At 37.2% G+C, this 25,187-nt stretch overlaps 2 protein-coding genes and 1 non-coding gene across 3 annotated transcripts; 2 read left to right on the top strand and 1 right to left on the bottom strand.

Annotated features, from left to right (window-relative positions):
- Positions 1-4,012: 4,012 nt before the first annotated feature.
- Positions 4,013-4,119, bottom strand: LOC145019139 (small nucleolar RNA R71). Its single transcript, XR_013667457.1, has one exon. It is a non-coding gene; the product is annotated as a small nucleolar RNA R71 (small nucleolar RNA).
- Positions 4,120-5,064: 945 nt separating this feature from the next.
- On the top strand, positions 5,065-5,649 carry LOC145014825 (uncharacterized). Its single transcript, XM_078973260.1, has one exon. It carries the CDS (start codon positions 5,065-5,067, stop codon positions 5,647-5,649), a length of 585 nt encoding a protein of 194 aa, XP_078829386.1.
- A 14,423-nt stretch (positions 5,650-20,072) lies between these two features.
- Positions 20,073-21,669, top strand: LOC145015920 (stress-related protein-like). Its single transcript, XM_078974392.1, has 3 exons — positions 20,073-20,223; positions 20,593-20,823; positions 21,041-21,669. Exons 1-3 carry the CDS (start codon positions 20,185-20,187, stop codon positions 21,500-21,502), a joined length of 732 nt encoding a protein of 243 aa, XP_078830518.1. The 5' UTR covers positions 20,073-20,184; the 3' UTR covers positions 21,503-21,669.
- Positions 21,670-25,187: the final 3,518 nt, after the last annotated feature.

Consider the following 25,187-nt stretch of genomic DNA (forward strand, 5'->3'; position numbering starts at 1 on the left):
TTGCACCATGAAACCAATTCGACTAACAATAAGCAAAATATAAATTTTTTTTGGTGGGCCACCAGTTGACCCAGTGAATTTATTAACAACCGGATTATGATCCGTATAAAATATGGAGAATATATATATATATATATATATATATATATATATATATATATATATATATATATATATATATATATATATATATAATAATATAATAAAAGTAAGATAAAGTAATAAAGAGATTTTGGGTTATTGATTATATTGAAATCTATAAAATAAAATAAAAATTAAAATCCAAAAATATAGTACCATGCTTTTGTCCTGGTTTACTAAGCTCCACAAGGTTCTTTTATATGGTTTGCTTATTGATTATTGTTATTTATGTTTGTTGTGATAATGATTGTCAATTTTTATATCCATTTCAGTTAAACAAGTTTTATTTTACAATGTTCTTAACTAGTTAATGTATTAACACATCTTATATTTTCATTTTCCAAAAATTATTAAGAACCAACGTACTTTGAATTTTTCATGGATTATAGAAGCCTACTTTCTATTATAGCATGTTACTTTAAAATTTCTTACAACATGTTTTCTTGATTATTAGATATTAATCACACACAATGTGTGTGAGGCTTATGCTATCGATTTTTAGAGAAAACATTGTTTTGTGCATTATGGAATATGACTTAAAGTTTTAAAGACTTATAAAAAAACATTACACTTTGAAATTTAAGTGAGATATAACTTTCTACTTTGTCCCCTTTAAAGTAAAAGGAATAAGAACGACAAGAATAAGATGACAGATATGATAGAGCTGCACTCTCAGATTGTCACCCATATTATGGAGGATCTGTATCTGCCTCATGAGCCGGATGATTGCTTCTGCGTGATTTCAAATGTTATTTTGTAAATTGAGTTATGTAGTTCTCTTTGGATTAAAGGGTGAGTGTTTCCACGGCATGTGGTCGTTGGTCAGAAACCATATGGTGGTTAGAAATTCTTCGAGGTTGGAATGGTAAATTCAAGGTGGTTGGCTTGAAAGGATAGTTTCGGCAGAGGAGAACTTCGAGCTTAATGTATGGGTTTTGAGCAATAGAGGAGAGATAGTTTCGGATGGCCGTCAACGTGTTTTGAGTCATTAACGATTCCTCCATGTTCCAATTGAGAGTTAGGACACTCCAAAGTTGCGAGTTGTGTGAAGGGAGGATCAATTGTGAGATTTTGAAAGGATGTGTGTCTATATCTAAGTATGACGTTGTAAGTAAGAGGTCAGTGACTGAGGCAAGACATCGTGAGGTTTTGTGATGGTGTATTGAGGTATCCGAGTATAATGTTCTAAACTTCGGATTATTTTAAGATTGAGTTATGAGATGGTAAAGGGTGTATCAGGTGTTTACGGTTCCAGTGAGAGCCCTTTTAGCTAATTGACATCGAGCGAGATTATCTGAGAATGTGAATGGCAGCGAAAAAAAGTGTTCCGATGGTGGTCGCCAAGAGTAGTGATGCTTGGTCGGGTGGGTATGCATACATATCTATGTTTGGCCGTGAAGCATGAGTTAGTGATCGCAGTGAAGTAATGACATGAGGATGTGATTGTGGGGTGATAAGAGAGGGTGTTGTGATGCTACGGGGAACCGTAGTACTCACTAGTCAGCGAGAGGGTGTTGTGATGCTACGGGGAGCTGATATGTGCATATTTAGTTTATATTAAGTATAGATTTTTATTCATTTATTAGCTAAATTATTGTATTTCATGGACAAAAGGTACTTAAAAGTGTTTGAATTGTATTTTCAGTCAAAAAATGAAGCTCGGAAGCAAAAGGAAGCAGGAGAAGCGGTCAGGAGCTCAGGAATTGAATAAAGAAGAAAAACACTAAAAACAACACCTACTCGGCGAGTAGGGTCGACTACTCGGCGAGTCAAAGCGAAGATTCGAGAAGATAACGACTCAGAAACCCAGATACTTATCGCATACGGGGATTGTGAGATGGACTCGATGAGTCGTTGCGTGTATATAAAGATAACTTCTCAGATTGATAAAAAAAACTTCTGGAACGATTCTGGAGAGTATAGTTGCGATTAAGAGGCCAGAGAAACCCTAGAAGACGAAGATACAAGCTAGAATCCAATTTCGAAGGAGAATTGAGGCAAATTTCATCATTCTACTTAATCTTTTGTTTTCCATTATGGCTAGACAATTAGAATTCGTTTGTTTGCTGTTATTTACTTCAATCATGAGCTAAAACTCTTAAACTTCTGTTTGGGGATACAAAATTGAGACTATGGTTTGATTATTGGTAGGATTAATTCAATGTTGGTGATTTTTGTTATTTTAGCTTGCTAAAGAAACTTGTGTGTGAATGATAATTAATTTTCTGTTAATAGGAAGGTAATTAAATAGCATGAAAATCGTTTGATTATCAACCTCATATGACATGTGACCACTTTGTTATATGTCTAGGATTAATGAACATGAAACTAAAATTAATAAGAAAATTAAGTAAATCCATGTGCGAGCTTGTGTGATGACCATCAACAAGAAGTTAATTAAAGGCCAAATTAGTTAACTATTGTAAGTCTAAAGTAATCTGAATAATTAACCTAGTGAATTGAATTAAATTAAACAACTGATCACTGTTTGAGTTAGTTTATTCACTAAGGATTAATGTAGTGAATGCAAATCTAGTCACTTGAATTGGTAACCAACAAAAGAGTTAATCCATTGCACTATTACCTTGAAATCAACCATAGGATCAATTGAGTTGAACTAATCAGAAGCTCCTTCTTATTATTAATCTAGTTAATTCTTTGTTTTTCTAGTTCTAGATTAAGTATTAGTTAGTAAGTTTATAGTCTTGTAAAACGAGAGAAAACCCTCTACTTATTAATTAATTTAGATAGAATTAGTTTTTAGTTTTAATTTGCCGTTCCCTGTGTTCGATACCCTACTTATTTGACTATACCACAATTGATAGGTCCACTGCCTTTGTGTGTTTATTTTACAACTAAAAGTAGGTTTAAAACTAAGTGAGTTTCCACACAACAAGTTTTTGACACCGTTGTCGGGAAAATGTTCTAAAATTAACATTAAATTCTAATTTAATCGATCCTTTGTGTGGGATTTATCTTACACAAAGTTAATTACAAGGTAATTTAGTAAGTAGTATAAGTTTCAATAAAAAAAACGTTTTTTTTTTAAAGTAACTAGAATTTTTTCTGATTTTACCTTGGACTCGCCGAGTGCACTCGTGCCGACTCGGCGAGTACATCGCTGTTTGCAGTTTTAATTTATTTTATTTTATTTTTGTTCTTTTTACGCGTTTTGTTTTGCTTTGGTTACATTTGTTTCATGACCTGAGGATCTGATACACCTCTGGTCCCTCCTCTTGAAGATCCAGAATCCGCACTAAGAAGGAGCAAAGGCAAAATCGTTGGAGAATCTGCTTCTTCAAAGAACTCACCACTCAAAAACCTCAAGTCCGTTTTCAGCAAGAAGAGGAGCAGCAAATCAGGAGCATCCAGTGCCTCTTTGACAATCGGAGATCCAATTCAAGAAGACACCGAGTACGAGACCGAGGAAAAGGAAGAACCTACATACGAGCATGAATTCAAGTTTGAAGACGATTTAGCTACCGCTATGGCGAATATCGATGAAGTCCCTATGGGGGAATGGAAGAAGAGGATGCGCGATGACACCGGCTCGGGACTTGTGCAACCTGCAATTCCCGCAACCGCTACTTTCGAGCTAAATGGCCATATTCTCGCTCAACTCAAAGAGATTCCTTTTTATGGGAAAGACCACGAAGACCCCTACAAGCACTTGGATGAAGTAAATAATGTGGATGACTACTTCAATGTACCAAATGTGCCTCGCGAGACCCAGCTACTTCGCATGCTCCCAGTCACGTTCAAGGGTGCTGCGAAGGATTGGCTCAAGTCACTTCTTCCCGGATCGGTCACCACATGGGCCAAGATGAAAAAAGAATTCATAGACCACTTTTTCCCGCCTTCCAAGATAGCTAAGTTGAAGAAAGCCATCGCCAACTTCGAGCAACAACCCGGAGAATCTCTTTATGAAGCTTGGGAAAGGTACAAAGGTTTGCTTAGAAATTGCCCATACCATGACCTTAATAGCCAACAAGAGGTCTCCATTTTCTATGATGGAGTCAATGTCACCACAAGACAATTGCTCGATTCATAAGGCCCGCTCACCAGAAAGCCGCCTCCGGTAATCAAGGAGTTAATTGAGGAATTCTCTAAGTATTCTAGAGAATACCACAATCCGAGAAATGAAGTAAGTCGTGGAGCAGTGAACTCGGTAAATGATAGCATGGCGGCGGTAATAGCTAAGCTCGATAGTCTAGATAGAAGGATGAAAAAAATGGATCAAACAATCCATGCTATTCGAGTTGGATGCGAGAATTGTAGAGGGCCCCACTTCACCAAGGATTGTGATTTGGATGAAAATGGAAACAAGAAGGCTCAAGTGTTTTACTCAAGTGGCGATAGATACGACGAGAATTGGCGGAACCGAAGAAGGAATGGCTCCCATACGAAGAATATAAGAAGGCTAAGGAGGAGAAATACAAGCAGAAGAAAAGGGGATTCTATCAAAAGGAAGAACCGGTAATGGAAAAGAAAGTCGATTTAGAAGAAATGCTCACAAGATTCATAGCCACGTCCGAAAAGAGACACAATGATCATGATGTTGCAATGCAAAAGACCAGAAATATGTTGAGGAATCAGCAGGCATCCATTCTCAACATTGAGAAACAACTGGGACAACTTGCACATCAAGTGAATGAAAGAAGACCGGGTTAACTTCCAAGTAACACCGAAAATAATCCAAGAATGGAGAATGTGAGCGCAGTGACCTCCATCAATGAAGAAATATTCACACATGCACAGAGGATCTCCAAGAGGAGGACATAAAAGGTAGAAGAGTCGGCTCCAGCTAAACCCGACCAGACTTGCCGAGTCCCTCAAATGGACTCGACGAGTACATGCGTAAATGATAAAACTGTCATCCCCTTAAAGCCATATAATCCCCCTCTGCCATTCCCAATCAAAGCTATGCCTGTGAAAAAAGTTGAAGCTTATAGAGCTTTTATGGAGCATGTTAGAGCCCTCCAAGTCAATGTGCCATTTGTAGAAACGATGCTCACAACACCCAAGTACTTCAACTTACTAAAAGGTCTCTTTGCTGCTAGGAAAGACTTGGCTGAAGTCGCGGAAATAATGTTGAGTGAGTTACCCGAAAAGAAGGGCGATCCGGGGAGTATCATAATTCCGTGCCAATTTGGAAATGCACTTGTCACTCAAGCATTGACCGATTCGGGTGCAAGCATCAACCTGATGCCTCTCTCTTTATTCAAGAAGCTGATTTTACCGGAGCCAAGGCCAGTAAACATGAAGATCCATTTGGCTGACAAGACGACAATTCATCCAAGAGGCGTTTGCGAGGATCTTCTCATTAAAGTTTACAAGTTCATCTTTCCAGTAGACTTTATGGTGCTTGATATGGAAGAAGACCCCGAAGTTCCGATTATTTTGGGGAGGTCATTTTTAAATACCGCATGTGCTTTAATTGATGTATGTGAGTATACACTAACATTAAGGGTAGGAGATGAGTCAGCGGTATTTAGAGCTTTACCATAAGACAAGCAAGAAGAGAAAGGGAAAGAAGAGATCTCATTTATCGGTTTAGATGATGAGATACTACAAAAAGAACTTGCACTTTTGCAAGAAAAAGATCCAAGCAAGTTTTTGCTACCTTCTGGAGAGGATGGAGATGTTAACAAGGACTTGGAAGAGATAGAAAAGCTACTGGAAGGAGCCGACTCGGAAAACACAAAAGAAATGGTGAAATACGATCCGACTCGCCGAGTCACTTTACTGGACTCGACGAGTCCAGTCGAAATTACCAACAACTTGGATGACTTAGATCTACTTGTTGCTAATTCTTTGCATATTCTGGACTTGGATATTTTTCATGATTCTTTAGAAGAACAAACAACAGAAGGAGAAATGGATACGGAAGTCCAACTTGTCCATATAGCATATCTTGATGCAATTCTGCTTGAAGATGGGGTAAACACAGAAAAAGAGGAGAAGACAATGGATAGGAGAGTGGAGGCTGATCAACCGTTCATTACCAAACCTAGAGCACGAACTTTCACAAAATATGAAGTAATTAAGTTTGATGAACAGGAGGTGCAAGAGAAGGTGAAAAAGAATGGGGTGAAGAAGAAAAAGAGGAGAATAGAAGCCCAAGCAGCTGAGGATGATGCTGTAAAAAAGAAGAAAGAGGAATTAAAACGGGCTTACAAAAAGAAGATTCACGCTTACAAGACAAAGTACAAACCACAAAAGATTAGGCGTGCCTTTCCGATGCTGTAAGATGACGAGACGTAGACGGGAAGGAGTCCAGCTAACGACTCCTTAAAAAGAAGCGCTTGGCGGGAGGCAACCCGTTATTTAGAGTTTGCTTTCTTTTACCTTTTTAGTTTTGTTTGAATTTTTTTCGTTTTTAGAATTTTAATCTTCCAATTCATCGGACATGTCTGCTTGAGAATGCGTATGGACTAAGTGTGCGGTGGAAAAAAAATTCTTTTCTAAATAAATGGCAAATTTTTATAATTGTTGGCAAGAGACTCGCTGAGTCCGAGTCTGACTCGACGAGTCGGTTTTATTTACAGAAAAAAATAATAATAATTTTTACAACCGGTAATTAGGGTTTTAACCCTAATGAAATCAGTTTTTTTTCACAACTCACTTGCCGTGCGCCTCCCTCCCAACTCTTTCTCTCAAGCATTCATCATCTTCTTCAATTGTTCTTCAAGTTTTCAATTTCTATCACGAAAGGAAACTAATTTCTTCCTATTTTCTGTTAAAAGCATGGTTTTTAGATAATCTAGGGTAGTAATTTCATATAATACCCGATTTTGAAGAATAGTGAATTTCTAGGGTTTTGATTTTTCATAAATTATGTTGTTTTGGATGCTTATTCTTGCCCTAATACCTTATAGAAACATCCCAGGACAAAACCCTTGAGTTAATTTTGAGATTTTGAGGTTGAATTTTGACGGACTCGCCGACTGACTTGCGCAGTTCTTGCGACTCGACGAGTCGAGTCGGGGACACAGGTGTGACTTATTTTAATGATTTTCTATGTTTTTCTGGGTTTTGTGTCTTTTTTTACAGGAAAATGTTTCACAGGAGACAAAGTTCCAGTGGACGCCAAGGAGATTTTCCTTGGTTAAATTTCCCTCAAATCGAATCCGCTTCTACCATGACGAGATGGAAGAAGAAATTAGCTGACATCAGAAAGAAAGAGATTTATGTGCCCAACATAATTGATTGGGGTTGGTTGCAAAGTGTGCGTTATGAAGAGGAGTTGGCTCCTTATCTTTTAAAGGAGTTTACTTACGAGGGGAGACGATGGTTTGCGATGGGTGGAGCCGGGTCTTCCGTATTCAAGAACCGGTGTACCGGGAGCTTTGCCTAAAATTTTTCTCCACGGTATCTTTTAGTGGGGGAGATGACTGCTATCACCCGACGAGTGTCAATTTCTGTCTTGGGGGCGAGTTTCATCAGTGCTCCGTGGTTGATCTCGCTTGTCGGATGGGTATTTATGACTGGTCATTGGTCTCGACCGCTATTTTCCGTGCATTTATGGAACGCTCTTACAAGGTGTTCCCCAATGAAGTGACGAGCACGGGTTGGTGGAATACGATTGCCAACAAAGTGTACATTCCGAAGTCTGCACAGGAGGGAAGCATTCGGTCGCCTACACACCGCCTTATTCATCGCCTTATTTCCACCATCATTAACCAAAGAAAAGATGATGACAAGGTTTCTAACCTTGATGTCTTTTACTTATGGAGCATTATTACACCCGACACTTTCTGCAATATTCCTTAGTGTTTGGCTTCATATTTGGCTGAGGGTGCGGTCAAAGACCGCAAGACATCGAAGATTAATGGTGGTATGTTTGTCACACGACTCACCAATTCGTTTGGGTTGATGACCCATGGCGCGTGGAATTTGATGACTATGATTCCTACCCCTCCATTCAATCCCATTCTTTTTAGGAGGGATAGTATCATTGAGGACTATGGTGGTGGTCATTATGCTATCCCGCATGATGATCCTGTTGTTGGTCCCGAGGCGCCAGGAAGGAGGGTCCGATCGAGGCGAGAGCGAGATATAGAGGAGGAACCACCGGTGATTCCGGTAGACAATGATGAAGTACCAATAGATTGGTACAATGTTGAGATGAGGCGGTTGCAAGATCAAATGGCGCGGGGTATCAACTTTAGCAATCAATCCCACATTCGATTATTTGACCACTTCGACATTCCGCATATCGATGGTGGTAACTTCCCGTATATTCCGCCATGGGATGAAGTGATCAATGCGAGAAGGAGCGATGTGATTGAAAGTGGAGCGGCGCAGGATCATGACGATGATGAGGAGGATTAGTTTCTTTATGTTTTTATTAAACAATTTTCAATTTTTATTTTTTGTTCTTATTTGGTGTGTTTGGAATTTGTTAAGACTTTTACTGTTTTGCTTGATGTTTGATTGCCTTGATGATTTTTAGAATTGGATTAGGAGTGCTTGCATAGAAGGGTTTAGAGTTGTAGAGAAAAGAGGGTTATAACGAGTGAAAGAGAGTCAAGAAAGGGAAGCGTTAGAGTCAAAGTGTCGAGTCCGGTCCCTAGGGACATGAGCAATTGAGTCTAGAAGTGAGGAGGAATTTAGAAGATTTATTAGAGGCTGGAACAATTGCAGAATACCATTTTTTTCGTCCAGCGGCCTACTCGTCGAGTGCACTAAACTGACTTGACGAGTCCCCTTGTATTCTCACAAATTCGAAGATGTCCGCGCTTATACTCGACGAGTCGCATATATGACTCGACGAGTCTTTCATTTTTATACCAAAAGGACTGCTGATTTGATGCTGCTGAGTGTACCATTTGACCACTTATTCCTCCATATCGATTCTTGAAGATATTACACTGTTTTCCTTGCATATTTGGAGCTGCCACATGAGATTTTGATGCCCAAGTCATGGATGAGTTGTTTCCATGGCTAAAGTCAAGTGAAGTTGGAGCTGGAAAGAAGAGTATCAACCTATCGACTGCTACCCCAGGAGAGTTTGTTCCAATTCTCTCTATATTTGCATTTTTATTTTTGCATAGTATGCAATGAGGGCATTGGATAAAATAAGTGTGGGGTAGGTGGTTGGTCACATATTAGAAAATTTAGAATCTTAATTTAGGCTAATTTTAAAAAATTGTTGCATACCAAAAAAATATTACTTAGGGACTTAATTTAGAAAATTTTGGTAAAAGCAAATTAGGATTCCATGTTAGAATTGTGTTGATAATTGCATGAAAACACAAATGTTTAGTTGAGCCTATACACGTTCTAGTGCATTTGTGGCTTCCTTATTCCAGTGAAATCATGGGACAAAAACACGACCCCGGTCAGCCTGAGGGATGCAATATGTTTAGCAGCCTAAACCTAAAATGTATCCAGGAAAATTATTATCGTTAGCCAATAAAGGTTAAGGTTGAGCGCCCCTGCTTAAGCATGTAGGGTTTTGAGTGAAAAGTGATAAATACATGTTAAAAAAGAGAGAATTGCAAGAAAAGTTGTAAGATTTTTGGAGCAAATAAAGTGAAGATCAAAAGATCAAAATTCCAAGAAATTCAAAAAGTGAAGATACCAAAAAATCAAACAACTAGGTGGTGAATTCAAAGAGATCAAAGATCAAATTATCAAGGAAGTGAAGAATTCAAAAGAGCTCCATAGTGGTATCATAAATTGTAATTGTCTAGATTATGTATGCTTGGGTTGCTCAACTAAAAATACCTTGAGGGTAAGAGGTTTTCTGCGGATGGATTCGGAGGGTTGCATAAAATGAGCGTAGTTCGGGGTAAGTGGGCGAATGATTATGAGGATTGTGAGTATTTGGAGTATGGGGGTTATTAGGAAAAATTTAGACACAAATGTATGTGTTGTGGTCTTGGCATAATGGTTGGGTTAGATTGGAGTTGTCATATATGATTCTAATGTTTTAAAATTCAGTTTTGCTTGGGGGCAAGCAAAAGGCAAGTGTGGTGTATTTTGATATGTGCATATTTATTTTATATTAAGTATAGATTTTTATTCATTTATTAGCTAAATTATTGCATTTCATGGACAAAAGGTACTTAAAAGTATTTGAATTGTATTTTCAGTCAAAAAATGAAGCTCGGAAGCAAAAGGAAGCAGGAGAAGCGGTTAGGAGCTCGGGAATTGAATAAAGAAGAAAAACACCAAAAACAACACCTACTCGGGAGTAGTGTCGACTACTCGGCGAGTCAAAGCGAAGATTCGAGAAGATAACGACTCGGAAACCCAGATACTTATCGCATACGGGGATTGTGAGATGGACTCGACGAGTCGGTACCTGACTCGACGAGTCGTTGCGTGTATATAAAGATAACTTCTCAGATCGATAAAAAAACTTCTGGAACGATTCTGGAGAGTTTAGCTGCGATTAAGAGGCCAGAGAAACCGTAGAAGATGAAGATACAAGCTAGAATCCAATTCCGAAGGAGAATTGAGGCAAATTTCATCATTCTACTTAATCTTTTGTTTTCCATTATGGCTAGACAATTAGAATTCGTTTGTTTGCTGCTATTTACTTCAATCATGAGCTAAAACTCTTAAACTTCTGTTTGGGGATACAAAATTGAGACTATGGTTTGATTATTGGTAGGATTAATTCAATGTTTGTGATTTTTGTTATTTTAGCTTGCTAAAGAACCTTGTGTGTGAATGATAATTAATTTTCTGTTAATAGGAAGGTAATTAAATAGCATGAACATCGTTTGATTATCAACCTCATATGCCATGTGATCACTTTGTTATATGTCTAGGATTAATAAACATGAAACTAGAATTAATAAGAAAATTAAGTAAATCCATGTGCGAGCTTGTGTGATGACCATCAACAAGAAGTTAATTAAAAGCCAAATTAGTTAACTATTGTAAGTCTAAAGTAATCCGAATAATTAACCTATTAAATTGAATTAAATTAGACAACTGATGACTGTTTGAGTTAGTTTATTCACTAAGGATTAGTGTAGTGAATGTGAATCTATTCACTTTGTTTATTCACTAAGGATTAGTGTAGTGAATGCGAATCTAGTCACTTGAATCGGTAACCAACAAAAAAGTTAATCCATTGCACTATTACCTTGAAATCAACCATAGGATCAATTGAGTTGAACTAAACAGAAGCTCCTTCTTATTATTAAATCTAGTCAATTCTTTGTTTTTCTAGTTCTAGATTAAGTATTAGTTAGTAAGTTTCTAGTCTTGTAAAACTAGAGAAAACCCTCTACTTATTAATTAATTTAGATAGAATTAGTTTTTAGTTTTAATTTGTCATTCCCTGTGTTCGATACCCTACTTATTTGACTATACCACAATTGATAGGTCCACTGCCTTTGTGTGTTTATTTTACAACTAAAAGTAGGTTTAAAACTAAGTGAGTTTCCACACATCAGGAGCCGTAGTATTTACTAGTTGGCGATATGGTATTGTGATGCTACGGAGAGTCGTAGTACTCACTAGTCAGCGAGAGGGTGTTGTGATACTGCGGGGAGCCGTATAACCAAATAGTCAGTGAGAAAGTGTCGTGGAGCTGTGGGGAGCCGTGCTAGTTGTTAGTCAGAGCATAACGCAGGAGAGTTCTTAGGCTTGAGTAACCTTATTGGACTGACTCTTCAGGAACCCGATGGCCAGACCAGGAAAGAGTCGGAGGTCTCCATAAGGGTCGGGAATCATTATATTATGAGTTAGGCTATGGAGACCGCAATCGGATGGAATCAGAGAAATGATGTATGCATGGGTTGCGGTTCATGGGTCGTGAGTTGAGTGTTTCGTTGGGACGAGTGGTTCCAATTCTATGCCAGACCAGACTCTCGAGTTGAGTTTGATTCTAGTGGTATATTGAGTAGGCGGAATAAGATTCCGGATTCAGAGATGGATTTCATTTTGGAGGGGGTATTGTTTTTCATCTGGTGTCTTAGACCTGAGTGGTTCGGTTCGATGGTATGGGAAAAACCACGATACACATGGAACTAATGGGTAGTTAACGACAAAGGTCGAGGGTGAGACGATTTCAGTTGGGAGTATAGTAATTGTTCGGGGTAAAGCAAGCTTCGTGACTTGTGTGTCACAGTGGGCTGAGATAGTTATTATGAGAAGGAAGCTAGTGAGACGTTTTGAGTATGCAATGGGTAACCTTTGGAGTTTCAACTGCTGGGTCAGGAGACGACCCGGTGCTCAGTCTTTAAAGGGATATTGAGAAGTGAGCTGGATTTTATGATTGTTAGATGTCTGATGTGACATCCCCAAAATCTCGACCATAAAAGACCGATTTTCATTTATGCTTTTAAAATAATTTCAGAGTAAACCTTTTGATTTGAAAGAGTTGCGGAATTTGTTCCCAAAAACAAAACGTGATAAAATAATATTTACCAAAGCATTTCATAAAAGAAATGTATTTTCATTATATAATCAAAACTCGGGATGTCATGTTCCGATACAAACCATAAAGCATAAACGATAACATTACAAGTCATTCAACAAATATATACATATACAGACTTGTAAACAAAACAACTTGATGATTCATCCATCTTAGGCCCTTGCGCCACTTCCTGTAATACAAATAAAACTGAGTGGGTCAGGCTTGAGAGCCTGGTGAGCATATAGGGTTTTCAACCCACAATAAATAATTATATTTAATTCCACCATCCAACAATAACCCAATTACCCATTCCCGTTATTCTCACTTTACGTCCCTAAAATAACTAACACAAGGGACCTAGTCTAAGAATATTTCATCGGGGCGACAACACATGCATTCGGGGTTTCCCGACAATATATGTCAAATAAGGCAACCGTGAGGGGGATGGAGTACAACGAATGAACACCCAAGTTCATTAACACATACAGGTGGCGAACCTGCTAGCGTTCCATGGGACTATCTAGAAAAGTTTGTGGTCGTCATCTAAACTCTGCTAGATTACTGAATCAAAAACAACATCGAGGCCTCTCATCTGTTTATCACACGTCAACTATTTACCCATGTTCTACCCGACATATTAGTAGATAAAAATATATATTTTTATACATAGTTTAAAACCTGTATAGCATTCTCATTCAATACATATTCCAAAACAACAAATGAGACACATACACATAACACGTATTTCATAGAGAATAAATCATATCTATGAGATAGAAGAAAGTGAATATACATTCACACATATAACAAAATATACACATAACACGTATTTCGTATAAAATACTTCATAATTATGCGTTAGAAGAAAGTAACCACACACTCACTTGATCAGAAGATGATCAGACAACACTACGACTTATAGAAGTAGTATTCTTCAGTAGATCTGGAAGATCTTTAAAAAAACCGGACTCCTCGCGGGCAGAGCTTCGGCTCGGGAATTGCACTGCTTGGGATCTTCGGGGCTTCGGGACTTGATTCGGGGCTCGAGAATGATACCGGGGCTTCAGGATAATTCTTGCACGAAAACGATGCAAAAACGCGAGAAAAAGGGAAGAAATGAGCAAAGAACTCGGTTGCCCTCAACATCCTTTTATAGAGGGATGGAACATCGATTTACGCTGGGTGTAATCTAAAATTACGCTCGGCGTAATGAGGATCAGCTCGCTGACTCCCCCTTTGGATAATATCGGATAATTTATATTTAAATTAAATATCGAAAATATTTAATAAACTTCAAAATTTTATATTTTCCTCATACGAACTCCGTTTTTGACGTTCTTTATATCCACACGTAGGTGAGACTACGTTCTACAACTTTCGTTTAGACTTCGTTGGCTAATTTTGACTTTTTTATTATTATCTAGTTTTACTAGGCCGGGACAGGAAAACTTCGTTATAAAGTCATAATTCTTCATCCGACGTCCGTTTTCGCCTATCTTTTTATCGTTTTACTACTATTAACGAGACCTTCTATTCTCATTTAGATTTTTTCGGCTAGAAACCGCTCGATCTCAAATCGAGTATTCGGGCTGTATACTGCTAAGTCGAAACTTCGAAAAATCATAACTTCCTCATACGAAGTCAGATTTTGGCGTTCTTTTTATGAACGCTCTTGGTTTAACGAATTCTACGACTTTCGTTTAGATCACTAAGGCTAAATATTTCTCTAACGTAAATTTCACTTTTTACGTCATTCAGCGTTGTCGGTTTTATCGCGAAACTTCAACAAGTCATAACTTCTTCGTTATAACTCGGACTTCGACATTCTTTATATCTTCGGAATCCTTGTTTCGACCACTACATCTTTATGCAAAGATATCCGGCTTATCTCATACTTTAATTTTGACGCTTATTTTATTCTTAATTCATTAAATTATAATAATTAAGAAAATAAACACATAATTCACACAATTCACATAATACTCAATATTTCATCATTAATACTCCAAAAAGAGTTAAAAGGGTTAACCTAGACTATCACATCAATGATAATGCCTAGCCTGGAAACGAGGGCGTTACATCTGAGGATACTTTTGAACAAGCATGATCATTTTCTATGTCTAAGGACAGGGTGTTAAGGGTTCGTTGTTCAGATGGGTTTTGATTGCAATACAGTGGATGGGTCCCTGTTTTGATGTGATCCTTCCATTCCTTGGTATATGATCTAGATTGTTTATCATGTCTGGGATGAGTGATTGGTAGCCAATTTTGGGCATTGACTTGTTTTTATCTATCCCAAAGAGAGAATCAGAGGAGCAGTGAGTTATTGGGATTTGTTATTCGAGGAGCGAATAATGTGGTGATATCTTGAGAGGACGGTCTGACTGTGAGACAGGAAACTAGAGTTTCCAGATTCTTGAGAGCTAGAAGGGGTATCGTAGTGGCCGATGGGCCTGTCCTTTTTCCAGGGAGGTGTTCCTATTTGGATTCAGGTGTCAAGAGAAGAAGATAGTTGTGTGGTATGAGAACCTTTCGGTGGTGCTGTTCGGTTATTGGATTCGATCTATATGTTGTTGATGAGCGATTTCTAGGGAGAAATCTAATTTAAGTTGGGGAGAATTGTAACATCCAGATTTTTAGGGTTATTATTGTGTATGTTAATCTTGAGATTTGAGGAGAGACTCAACGAGTTGAGGGTCTAACTCGCTGAGTCGAGTCGAGTTGCTCGCATGGATTTAATGAGTGAACTTGATGAGTTAGAAAACTGACTCGCCAAGTAGGTGCTGGGTAGAGAAACCCTAATTTTTGGGGTTTGGTACCTATTTAAAGGCACTTATAGCCTCATTTGCGGCTACCTATACTAAAGAGCAAACCCTAAACGTGTATAGAGAGCCATTAGAGTTTTAGAAGCTAAAACTTGGAGTAGTCTAGTGCATCTCTTGGGGAGAAGAGGAGATTATCCAGCAAGAGAGCTAGAGAATCAGTGGATCTAGTGTAACTTTGTGCAAGGGCTGGAGTAAGAGGTAAAAGCTTGAACATTTCTTGTTATTTTGCTTAGATATTGTAAATATGGAAGATTAGGGTTTCTTTCACCATTGTTGGGACTTTGAATGCATAAGGTCCCTTTTGAGGCCTAGAGTTCCGATCTGGACTTTGTGAGGTCCGAAGAGTCCAAAGATTATAGTTTTATTTAGCCATATAAGAGTTATTGTGGTTAATCATCCTTGTTAGAGTTATATTGCATTTCGAGCCTTATATGCCATGTTTAAACGTAAAGCTTGCAGCTTTACGTGACAACCGACCCTTAGGATGGTAGATCTAGTGTTTGGGGTCATGGATCTGCCTTAAATCGTTTGAATGAAGAATCTGATCGAAGGAACTCGCCGAGTCCATGTCCTGACTCGACGAGTCGGTGAGGGTTTTCCCGATGGGTTGATTGAGTGATAACTCGGTGAGTTGGGGGTCAACTCGGCGAGTTTAGCTAGACTTTTTGAGACTTATGAGGATACGAAGGGACTCGACGAGTCGCAAGAGTGCACTCGACGAGTCGGATCAGTCGCGGACTGTTTGTGACATCCCCAATTTCATGGCCAGAAAAGACCGATTTGTTTATGCTTTGTTTTTAAAATCATAGTACTCTTTTAAAGAAAACAGTTGCAGAATTTGTTCCCAAAACAAAATATGATAAGAATTTATCAAATCATTCCTTTAAAGAAATGTATTTTCATTATATAACAAAATCTCGGGATGTCATGTTCCGATACAGACACATAAGCATAAACAGAACTTACATTTATTTACACTAATGAGTTACATCTCTTTTAATCTCTCGGTGAAATATGTCTTCGTATTGATAACTGTGATACAAAGAAAACTGAGTGGGTCAGGCTTGGGAGCCTGGTGAGCATATAGGGTTTCGACCCACAATAATATAATTATTATATCCAACCATCAAACAATCAACCCAATTAGCCATCCCCATTATCTTCTTTATTTCTCAAGGTTTTACCCTATGAATTCAACTATCATTCATTCATTCATTCATTCATTCCTAAGGATTGACCTAAGGGATTGACACAAAACCCATTGCTACATAAGACGCATCTACCAACATCATCCTTTAAGCGCCTCTACCAGGATTACGTCATACACTATGAAACGCGACTGTCATGTTTATGACATTCTCTTTTAGGCGCATCTAACGACATTTTCCTATAAGTGCATCTTCGAGGATTATCCCATAAGCACATCTGCTAGTATTATGATATTCTCCATTTGGTGCATCTACCAATATTATTCTTAAGCGCATCTGCTAGTATTATGACATTGTCTAATTGGTGCATCTACCAATATTATTCTTAAGCGCATCTGCTAGTATTATGACATTGTCTAATTGGTGCATCTACCGATATTATTCTTTAATCATCTTACATACCTCATCATTTACCTCATCATTTTATCACATACCGACTATCTCATCTACCCATGTTCTACCCAATATATTAGTAGATATAAAATACATATACAATTTAACTCATTTAAAAACCATATAAAACATCCATTCCGTACTTATCTCAAATAAACAACAGTACATAAACACATAGCATGTATTTCAAGCAAATACTTCATATTTATGTGTTAGAAGAAAGTAACTATACACTCACACATATAAACAACAATATATATAAACACATAACACATATTTCATAGAAAATACTTAATATTAATGTGTTAGAAGAAAGTAACTATACACTTACTTGATCTGAAGATGATCGGACAGCACTACGCATTGCAATGGTAGTATTCTTCGGTGAAACCGGGATCACTTCACACACCGGGTTTCTCGCGGGCAGAGCTTCGGCTCGGAAACTCTTTTCTTCTCAGGATCTTCGGACTTCGGGACTTGCTTCAGGTCGCGGGATGATATCGGGGCTTCGGGGGGGGGGGGGGGGGGGGGGTTAAAATAGGCCTTAGAGGGTGTATCGGAAGTAGGAGAGAAGGGATGGAGCAACCATGATCGGTTGGCCCTTCAAATCTATTTATAGGGAAAAATTTGCCATTGTCATGTCGTGGGCTTGGTCGTCACTGCATGCGTCATTGTAAGTTGCGTATGGGGGACTCCAGGAGGTGTCAGAAGACTTGCCACGTCGTGGTATTAGACAGTTTTGGGGTTTCGCGCCATGAACTTCTGAAATTCATAACTTTCGCATACGAACTCCGTTTTCGACGTTTTTTATATCGACGCGAAGGTGAGATTATGATCTACAACTCTCGTTTAGACTCCGTTGGCTATTTTTGACTTTAGTTTTACTATATTATAAATATATTACTTATATATTATTTTTAGTAGGGCGGGACAGGAAAACTCCGTTCGAAATTCATAACTCCTTAATCTGAACTCCGTTTTCTTCTGTCTTTTTATCGTTGGACTACTATCGACGAGATCTTCGATTCCCGTTTAGATTGTTTAGGCTAAAAATCACTTGATCTCGTATTCGAGTATTGGGGCTGCATACCGCTAAGTCGAAACTTCGGAAAATTATAACTTCCTCATACGAGGTCAGATTTGGGCGTTCTTTTTATGCACACTCTCTGTTTAACGTAATTTACGACTTTCGTTTAGATCACTAAGGCTAAATATTTCTCTAATGTAAATTCACTTTTTACGTCATTCAGCGTCATGTCAGTTAGGTCGCGAAACTTCGACAAGTCATAACTTCTTCGTTATAACTTGGATTTTGACATTCTTTATATGTACGGAATCCTTGTAACATATACTAAAACTTAGTTAAGATTACTCATTCTAAATAATATTCCATCAAAAAGTCATTTTTTGACGCTTATCGTCTCTAAATTGACTAGCCCGGGTCTACGGGCGTTACACTGTTGACTCAAGTTTGACTTCTGTTGACTTTGGGGTTTTGGTCAACATAAGTAATAAAGACCATGGAGGGGTAAAATGGTCTTTTATCCACTTCAAAGAGTTAGAAAGAGAAAGAATAGTCTTCGGTTATTTGAATTGTGAAAAGAGTATTAATTAGAGATATTCATCCCTTGTGTTAGGCGGAGGCTAGTTCGAGATTCGGGTGCGGGGTTATTTACTTGCTACTTTTCAGGTGAGTCTTCTCACTATACTTTACCTAGAGTGGTATTTATGTGTCACCGGAAGGTCTTATGTGCTTACTGGAGTTGTGTATTTTGTCTGTGTGATATATATGCTATATTATGTGACCGGACCGGAGGGTCCAACGGGCTATGAGACTGGAGGGTCCCAACCAGACCGGACCAGAGGGTCCAACGAGCTGTAGGACTGGAGGGTCCCACTGAGACACATAGACCCGAGGGTCTTAGCCTTGAGTGGCTAATGTGTTTTATGTGGTATTTTGAGGAACTTATTAAGCTTCGTGCTTACCTTGTTATGTATTATGTATTTCAGGTTTTATCAGGATCGCGGAAAGGTGTCGGCTTGATTGTACACACATCCGAGTTGGAGATATGTCTTTGGAGGATTCTGGATTTGTGATAAACGATTTTTAAAATGTGTTGATAATTTTTTACTTGTGAGTTTTAAGAAAATGCGACTTGTGGTTTATTGTGTTTTAAAAATGAAAATTTTGGTTGAAAATTTACGTCGTTACAAATCTTTTCTTTTCTATGATTGTTTTAATCTTTCAATGCTTGCAAAATGATCATTGGTGGGTAAAATGGTTTTAGTTTATTCAAATATAAAATTGTTTCTATTGTTAATCTCTTAGTTTTGACTTTATATATATATATATATATATATATATATATATATATATATATATATATATATATATATATATATATATATATATATAACCTAACAAATATGTCTAAATTTATAATATTTATAATTCTATAAACATACAATTATATCAATCTATGTTAATGATAATCAGTAAATTCCATTCGCTTTCTGTTTTTATGATTTAATTTAGTTTTTTTTTTTTTTTTTTTTTTTTTGTGCGCGTAGAAAAGTCATTTGATTTTGATTCGTATGATTTTGTTTTAATAAAAAATTCAACCTGAAAAAACTTGAACTAAATCATAAAACCCGAATGATTTTTCAACAAAAATAACTTGAAGTTTGTGGTTTGCGTCAACATATATCCATATAGTTATTTGTTTAGAAAAGACAAGATTATAAACTTTAGTTTTATAACTATCATGTTTAAAATAATAAATTAAATAAAAAATAGTTTTATAAACTATATTATAAAAGAAAAAGATAATTTAATCATTTTATTAAACAAAAATTAAGGACGATATCAAATAATATTGTATTTGATAAAATAAAAAAAACATAATATAATAAAACACAAAAAATATATAAAAAAAAGTTGATTCTTTGATTATCTTTACTGGTTTTTGAATTTTGCAACTTGTTTTTGTTTTATTGTGAAGGTTAAACCAACCGTCATCATATGACACGTGTAACCATCTGAAGATGCGATAGGAGTTGGGTTTTTGATTTTAAACCCGACATTTCTCGAATTTTCCGCACTAGATCCGGTCCGCCCGTATAAAAGCTGTTATCATAGCATTGGTTGCCGTTAGTCCTGTACCTCTTTTCTCGTCATTTTCATTACAGAAATTTCCGTCAAACGCTCTCGAAGCTTCTCTTCTTGAAGATCATGGCGGAATCTGAAGCCAATCAACCGACTGAGCCTCTGGTAAGCCAATTCTTTTGCAACATTTTTTTTACAAAGTGAGTTAATTTGATTTTCCGTATGTTGCTGTTTAAACGACGACGACGATGTTACCTTAAAACTTGTAGTAGATGTCTAGAAATTAGCTTCTTTTGCTGAATGATCAATTGATTTCAGTATGATTTCGTGTGTTCTCTAAAAAGTACAAACACGGATGGTCGTTAATCTGGAATTTTCATATGTTGATTTGCTGTAGAAAACAACTTCTGGTATCGGATGAAAATTTTATTCAGTATGAATTCTCTATATGTTTCTGATCAGATCTGGGTTTTCAACTTGGTAATTTTCTTTAGTTTCGTCTGATTGTGAATTTATTCGATTTTGAAATTGAAGGTACCGAGGGATGGGGGAGAAGAGCATCTGAAGTATCTCGATTTTGTGCAAAGCGCGGTGATCTATTTCGTTGTTTGCTTTTCGACTGTTTACGAATACGCCAAAGAGAACGCCGGTCCATTGAAGCCCGGTGTTCATACTGTCGAAAGCACCGTTAAAACTGTCATCGGACCGGTTTGCGAGAGGTTTCACGACGTTCCTTATGAGCTCCTTAAGTTCATTGATCTAAAGGTATTTGTTTTCCTTTTCAACATTTGCATCTTCATCAGTAAAGCAGGTGTTGATATTCCCCAGCTGAAAGTGATATTTCGTTTTGATTGGTGTAATATAAAGTTAATAAGACAAGCTGCAATATTTTCAAGGGGTCGAAGTGTAATAAACTTAAAGTAGGTAGCTGATATCATAAATAACTCTTAGCTCAGTCGGTTGGCGGTGTCGTGTTGTGCAGGTAGACGAGGCGTTGAAGGAGCTGAATCGGCACGTCCCCGCGTCGATGAAACAGGCGCCGAGCCAAGCCAAGTACGTGGCTAATAATTTCCCAGAGGTGGCTAGAGATTTGGCTTTAGAGGCATTCAAAACGGCGAGAAAGACGGCTAATACACTGTACATAAAATACGAGCCGACAGCCAAGGAGCTCTACAAAAGCTACGAACCAGTAGCCGAGAAGTACGCTGTGTCAGCCTGGAGGTCAATGCATAAACTCCCAATATTCCCACAGGTGGCTCAAGTAGCCGTTCCCACAGCCGCTTTTGTGGCGGAGAAGTACAATTATGTTGTGTGTTTCACGGCGGAGAAAGGTTATCTGGTGGCCCAATATCTACCGTTGATTCCAATTGAGAAAATTGCAAAGGTATTCCAAGAGGGTCACCATGAGCCAACAGTCGGACAGGCTATTCATGTTGATACATGATTAATTATTAAGCTATATGAATATGCTAGACCTGCTAGTGCTGTGTGCTTAGTTTTTTTTTTTTTTTTTCTCAATCTTCCTTGTTTATGTTCTGGATTTATTTTTCTTATTTTATGTAGTCAGGTGGTTTTCTCTTCTAGTGGAATGTAGTTTGGTCTATTTCTGTACTTCACCATCTTCTTCTTGTCTTTGAGTTTTAACATTTTGATTTAGGGAAGTTTTAGTACTAAACAGTCTCGTTTTTGGTAGTTACTGGACAGATTTAGGATATATTATTATTATGGATGGAGATTCAAAATCCAATTCTTGAAAACACTTTTGTTCGCAGTTAAACAACGTTGTATTTGGTTTTACTTATATGATTGTTTATTTATATAAGTGTAGGGGTTCTGTTTCAACCATTAATTAGTGGAGTTGATGGATTTGAAGGGGGTTTGGACATGTTTTCTCAATATGAATGGTTGTGTACAAAACTAAAAAATGTGGTACATCTAACATTTAGTTACAATATAGGCTGTTGAGTGTTGCTGTTTCTTTGTTGATTGGACCTCTTCAAACAAAAATGGCTCTTTAAGGTGAAAAAAAACAAAACATGACCATGTGGATGAAAAGGAAGCCAACCAATTGATAGTTTGAGGTGTGAGACAAAGTACATGGGAAATAAAAGGTATTTCTGGACAGAGTTTATCTGTGAGAATATATTTGTCAATTCAAGTGTGTAGATAGAAAGATAAGTTTATAATTAGGTGAGGCGTTGGTCATTTAAAGAAGGGCGACAATGATGAACTATAAAAAAATGGAGTTGGTGCATAGTAATTTGGCCGGTTTATATTAGAACCGTAGGTGTACGCCGATATGTTGTCCAATAATAATAGTGCATATTAACAAATTTTTGAATTTGGAATTTTATATATGGAAAAAGACAAAGTTAGTTTAATTTCTTTTTGAATAGCCAAAAAACTAAGAAAAGACCCAAAAGTCATTAAAATCGAAGGTAAGCTTCATTGCGATTTCTGAAAATAGGCTGTGATATTGTCTTCGTGAGCTGAGATTTCGTCAAGGGAGCCCGAGCAATTAAGATTTGAGACTAAATTCTAAAAAAGAAAAAAAATCACAAGATTGCAGATATAAACACATCTTCTATTTTCTTTGGTTGAAGAGTTATTCACATAAAAACACAGTAAAGTTTGGGTTTTGTTTTAATTGGCCATTAAAGTTTATTTTGTAACTCTTACCCCATTAAAATTGAAATTACATGTCAATTATACCATTTTGAAAGAAATGAAATGGTATATGATAAAAAATGGTGACATGGACTTTGACATCTAGTTGACCGGCTTAAATGACATGTACCCAATACCATGTGTTTATGGATTAATTAAAAGATTCGATAAAGGTCAATATATATGAGCTACAAATTTCGTCTTCCTCTACAATTGTTGAAGGGCAGAAGTGAAGCTACGGTTTTCTCTCCAAACACAAGTAAGTTTTCTCTGAGCTTAGGTCATTTTGAAGTAACACTTGTAGACATAGGTGAAGCGCATGGATAACGAAAACCCTGATGCTATTTATTTGAAAGTGCATTTGCACTTTAATGCTGTTTTTATAAGATACCGATATACATATGCTAGATGTGATACATTCATGTTTACAAACCATGATTTTGTTGGAATGGATCTAGAAAGGTGTTGCGCTTTTCAGGAACAATTTATTGGAGAAGCTTTTAAGAGACTTTGATCATATTGGGGATGGATTTGAGTACTAGATGGAAGAAGAAAGTGATGAAACTGGTACAATGATCTAGGGGGATGATAAATATGATGGATTTGAGATAACCTCTAAGCCTATCCAGCTTATATGTTTGATGCTGGTTTGGTAGATGAAATAGTACCGAATGATTTTACCCCTCTTAACAAGGTTAAAGATGATGAACTCGTTAACAAGTTATGTCCAGAAGGGAAAGAGAGTGAAGAGATGGATACTAGTGAGGAGAAAGAGAATGAATATGTTGTGGAACATTCTATCTTCAATCCCCAGGTACACTGGAAAAAGCAAGTTCCAATTCTGGGTATGAGATTTGAGAACCCTAAACGGCTTAAGAGCATGCTATCTAATTATGTTGTTAAGCATGGATACAAGCTATGTTTCGAAAAGAATGACGGTAAAAGACTTATAGTATTGTGTTGTAAAGGGGCTTGTACCTTCATGCTGTAGGCAAGTTGATGAGTACAGAACACTCTTTTCATATCAAATCACTAAAACCTGACCATCAATGTGCTAGGAACTACATACTAGGTTCAGTTGTCACTTACTAATGGAAAGGTGGACACTACGCCAAGGAGATTTTACATAGACAAAAACTCATAATTAGGCAATTGAGATTGGAGGTCATAAAGAAATTTTGTAATGATGTTACTTTAAGTTAGTACAGAAGGGCCAAGATGCATGACATGAAATTATTAAATGTACTCTTGTTGATAAGTATGCTAAACTTTGATATGATGGAGAGGAGATTAAAAGAGCAAACCCCAATTCAATAGTCAGGATGGATGTACTTACAATGCCAGATGGTACAAATTACTTTAGTAAGTATTATATTTTTTTGATGGTGTGAAGAAGGGGTGGTAGGGATTGATGGTTGCTTTTTGAAAGGTTACATTTCTTGTGAATTGCTATATGTTGTGGGGAAAGATGCTAGGGGACTAAATATAACAAATTGCTTAGGCAATTGTTTGTGTTAAAACAAGGAAAATTAAAAATGGCTTCTTTCTTTGGTAAGTGTCAATATCAATCTGAGTGTTGGAGAAGGCTTCACTCTTATGTTTGACCAACACAAGGTACGGTAATCATTATTTGATGCCTTCTCATTCACAAAGTTTGTTATTTATATCTAACTAAATTACATCTTGTTACAGGGTCTTATGGATGTTGTGAAGGGATTGCTACCCCAAACTGAGCATAGGCAATATTCAAGGTACATTGTGTCCAACTTTAGTAAAAGGTTTCCAGGGGAAGAATTTGCTAATTTGTTTTGGTCTGCCTATAATTCAACAACAAAACAAGCTTTCAAGGTAGTAATGAAGGACATTGAGGCATTGAGTCCAGCAGTAAGTACTTGATGGACAAGGACCCTAAAACATGGTCAAGAGCATATCATCAACTTTGTAGATGTTGTGATAATGTGGAGAATGGATCATATGAAAATTTCAATGTAATCATAATTGAAGCTAGGAAGAAACCAGTCATCATAATGCTTGAGGAATTAAGGATGTATATGATGGACAAATTGTTCAAATCAAAACTAAAGGGATGGATACGTGATGTTTCACCTGAAGTATGACTGAAGTTGAATGAATTGAAGATCAATCAAAGGTTTTGTGAGGTATTGCCAAGTAGACTCCACCAGTTTAAGACTAGGTCAGGAAGTGAAGCCTATGATGTAGATCTAGAGAAGAGAATATGCCCATACATGCTATGGTAACTTAACGGTTATGGGTGTGCTCATTTTGTGGATGCCATTAGATATCTAAATAAAAATATGGATATGTATGTTGATCCAACAGTAAGTACTTGATGGACAAGGACCCTAAAACATGGTTAATAGCATACTATCAACTTTGTAGATGTTGTGATGATGTGGAGAATGGATCATATGAAAGTTTCAATACAATCATAATTGAAGCCA

The sequence above is a fragment of the Lactuca saligna genome, chromosome 9 (genome assembly GCF_052625555.1).
Source record: "Lactuca saligna cultivar CGN05327 chromosome 9, ASM5262555v1, whole genome shotgun sequence".
Classification (NCBI taxonomy): domain Eukaryota; kingdom Viridiplantae; phylum Streptophyta; class Magnoliopsida; order Asterales; family Asteraceae; genus Lactuca; species Lactuca saligna.